The sequence below is a fragment of the Morone saxatilis genome, unplaced genomic scaffold, assembly GCF_004916995.1.
Source record: "Morone saxatilis isolate NCDOM2014 unplaced genomic scaffold, NCSU_SB_2.0 Contig20, whole genome shotgun sequence".
Taxonomy (NCBI): domain Eukaryota; kingdom Metazoa; phylum Chordata; class Actinopteri; family Moronidae; genus Morone; species Morone saxatilis.
The window spans coordinates 2,814,394-2,818,039 of NW_023339763.1; the positions used below are offsets into that span (position 1 = coordinate 2,814,394).

Below are 3,646 nucleotides of genomic sequence, written 5' to 3' on the forward strand. Positions count from 1 at the left end.
CATCCTGCAGCTGCAGCCTGGATACTTTTATCCCCAGAAATAAATGCTGTATTAAGTTACTGCTGACGAAAACCAAACGTTTCCTGCTGCCACAGCTCCACATTAAGAGCGTTTAACTGGCGAAAGACTTTTATACTGAAGTAAGCTTGTCGCAGGAAGTGCAAAGTGGCTGCTTAACAGAAAGGCGTCTAGTAAACCACAAAAACAGCCATTTTCAGTTAATATGACAGATAGGGATGAAACAAGCAGTGTTCAGTAATTGTTATCTCTTTAATATTGATCACAATAGTCTTGATTATCATTTTGGCCGTAATCATGCAGCCCTACTTTATTTTCTGTTGGTCAACGGCGCAAATCAGCTTTTCAAAGTCGTCAAAAATGTAACTAATCACAACATAACTGAACAGTTGACACACGGAAACAAGATTTGAACCTACAAAACTATATTTTTAACTTCGCTGAGTACTTTAAGTGCTACTTTAAAACCCTCTTTCTGTCCCTTCCCCCTTTTTGTCTCCATCAGCTCAGCCTCCAGGACTGCTGGCTGCACAAGGCCAACGGCGGTATGGTACTGCTCACCTTCTTTATGTGCCGCATCGCTCTCTTCCCCTACATGTACTGGGTGTACGGCCAGCACTACGGCATCCCGCTCTACAGCGTGCCCTTCCACCTGCCGCTGTCCGCCAACCTGGGCAACTCGTGCATCCTGGCGCCGCAGGTGTACTGGTTCGTCCTGCTTTGCCGAAAGGGCTACCGCCTGTACCGGCGTAGTCGTATGCCGGACTCGTCTCCTGCGGCCGCCGTCACTGACAATTCTAAGGATGATTGACGACCCAGTTCACGATTGCTCGCTCAAGCCGCACACTCAGCTACTAACGCAACTACTTCTGCAAAGGCACTAGATTGACTTAACACATTTCAAACCCCACCATCGTACTGTAGTACACCAGGACTGCCTGCTCTTGTCCCACAACTCCTGGGCATTCTCCGCACACTTTAACTCCTCTGTTACAAATCTGCTGCCTAAGTGGACCTCTCCACCGATCCAATTCTACTACTGAAGTTTGATGATTTTTTTTGGGTTGTTGTTGTTGTTTTGTTTTTTCTCTTCTCTTGCCTGGATCTTGTTGAAGTGCTTCACGGCGCCTGTTAACATTTACTACACTGAAGAAAAGATCGTGTTTGCTTCTCCGCGAGTGAAAACGCAGGAGTAAAAAGCAACCAGAAGCTGAAGAAGAGCCTCCGTGGAGAGACATTATCTTATCTTACTCCTACTGTGTTTACAGCCTCTGCTGATTTGGAAGGTCTGTTACGACAGGTTGTATTTATTTTTATGGTTTTGCTGTAATGTGCCGGATAGTTGCGTTTACTCTCCCATCCGTTCACTAATCACACTGACAAAGGAGGATTAGGAATAGTGGTGGGTGGGATGCAAATCCAGGCCGTATTAGCAGGAATATCTGTGAGGAATATCTGTCACCTCATCCACATTTGAGAGCTAAAAACATTTTGCTAAAACCCCGTTAATGTGATTCTGACTCCCCCCCCCGTTCATTTTGTCTGTAGCATGCCCCCATCGGTTCGCAAATCTGCAGCGACGATCCCTCGTTCCTCTCCGTGACTGCGTAACACTTTAACGGCGCTGGATCGTTTGTTTCCAGAAGCCACTCCCCCCTTCGTTTGCTGATAGTGTATCACCAGGAATTAACACTCACGTACTTGGAGAAACTTCCATTTACAGGAGATCTGGCAATGTCCTCCAATGCCGGGAGTTCGAGAACCAACAAGGGAATTACCTCAAATGTGGGAACCGTTTCTTCATCTTTCATAAAAAAAAAAAAATATTGAAATCATGAAATGCATGGCATTAAACATTCTCGCTTGATACTGCAAAGTTCGGTCGAGACCTCAAATGAGTCAACTTCAGAACAACTCAGACTGCTCTCGATGTCTGAATAATAACACAAAGCCATCGCAGGAATGAGACTTAGCCCCTCTCTTACGAAATATATCGTGCATTTGAATTATCTTACGCCCAAGCGGGAGGACAGGCGAAGTTCAGCTTTTACAGAGCAGAGTTATGACAGATTTCATCTTCTGAATCCACGATCTCTGTTTAGACGATACTGGAGCGGAGCTGATGTGGGGAGGCCGGGGGGTTGATGTGAAGGTGGGGACGAACTCAGGGCCAAGGTCAGAGCAATAAGTGAAAACAGAGGAGTGAAAATATTTCTTGAGCAACCAGCCACAAAAAAATCAAGGAGTGACGATTCCTGAAACCGAGCTACAACGTAAGAGATTACATCCAGTAACTGTTCGGTTTCCCCCGAGGCTTCTGAGATTTATATGCACTTGTGTATCCGCTGTTGCATCGAGCACTTCAGAGAGAGAGGGCTGTATATACTTCAAGTTTTTAGAGATTTACATCATATTTAAGTTGCAGCACAAAAAATAATAACAATAGTAATTTTAAAACTTATATCTAGACGTCGAAAGAGGTTTTTGTTATCACGCAAAGCTATTATTATTATTATTTTGTTGGATTCACAGTTTCATAAAGACGTTTATCTTTTAAAGGCGTTTATGAGAGAAAAATCGATGCTTCTCTTTTTGATCTTGAGAGATTATTTCTTCATATCAAAGAATAAATAGAGGATATTATTTTCTGGGTTCATACACAATCTAGACCCTGAAGTTAATTTAACTCCCTTTGGTCATTCAAGCTTTATAACAAACACTAAATATGCGTTAATGGCCTTTTTTTTTTTTAATGTCCTGCAAATTCAAACTATGCAAAAGAGGCTGCTGGTGCATGCATATAACACTAATGTAAAGTCATATCCAACTGATTCACGCCTCACTATGTTTTGTTTTATTTGTTTTTTTCCAAACATTTTGGGACCATACATTTATTTCCACTGTGCATTAATACAAGTACATGATCTCCTGTTCAATCGCAGTTGAGCTGGAAGTTGAATTTTGTTGTTTTTGTTTGGGGCTTTCTTTCAAATTCACATAATACTGAAAAAACTAAAACATTAGTGACAGTTTTTGCAGCGTTTACAAGTTTACAACTGCAGCTCTGACCGAGAGGACGCTGACGGGGTTTTCAAATGTTTTAACGCAGCGTTTACAAGAATCTGTTGACCCTCTCTAAGTCCCGCTCCTTTTTGCTCTGCGCTCCAACAGCGAGCCTCCCTCCTATTTAGATCAAAAAGACTTATAGTCACTGTGGAAGCAAAACCATGAGTGAGAGTGCGTTTTATTGCTTATGAACTAAAGACTTTACTGATGAGATCAGAGTGATTCACTGAGAGTTTAATCTGGCAAATCATTACTTCATTTATTAAATATTCAGGTTTTCAAATTTCTAATAAAAACATGAAACCGCCCCAATTTGAAGGAAGTCAAAAACAAAAAGGAAAATTCAACTTTCAAGCATCAAGCTGCTGAAAAAGACCAGCGGTTGTTGCTGTTGCATTGTGGGTTCTGTAGTGCTACTGTTTCTGTACGTCTGGTTGTGGAACGGCAGTGCAGGGGGGAGGAGAAAGGGCGACGAGTCTTCTTGTCCGTAGACGGGCGGTTTGCTGACGAGTGGCGCGAGGATGAGGCGGTGTGGGGGGGCAGAGAGAGAGAGAGAGATAGA

General features: G+C 43.0%; 1 protein-coding gene across 1 annotated transcript in view; it reads left to right on the forward strand.

Moving 5' to 3' along the window:
- LOC118331291 (ceramide synthase-like) overlaps positions 1–2,886 on the forward strand; it is a gene marked incomplete at its 5' end in the record, with an annotated part of 16,204 nt that extends 13,318 nt beyond the window's left edge. The window contains 1 exon segment of the mRNA XM_035666107.1: positions 524–2,886. Within this exon segment, the coding sequence (XP_035522000.1) occupies positions 524–829 (306 nt within the window).
- Between the last annotated feature and the right edge of the window lie 760 nt (positions 2,887–3,646).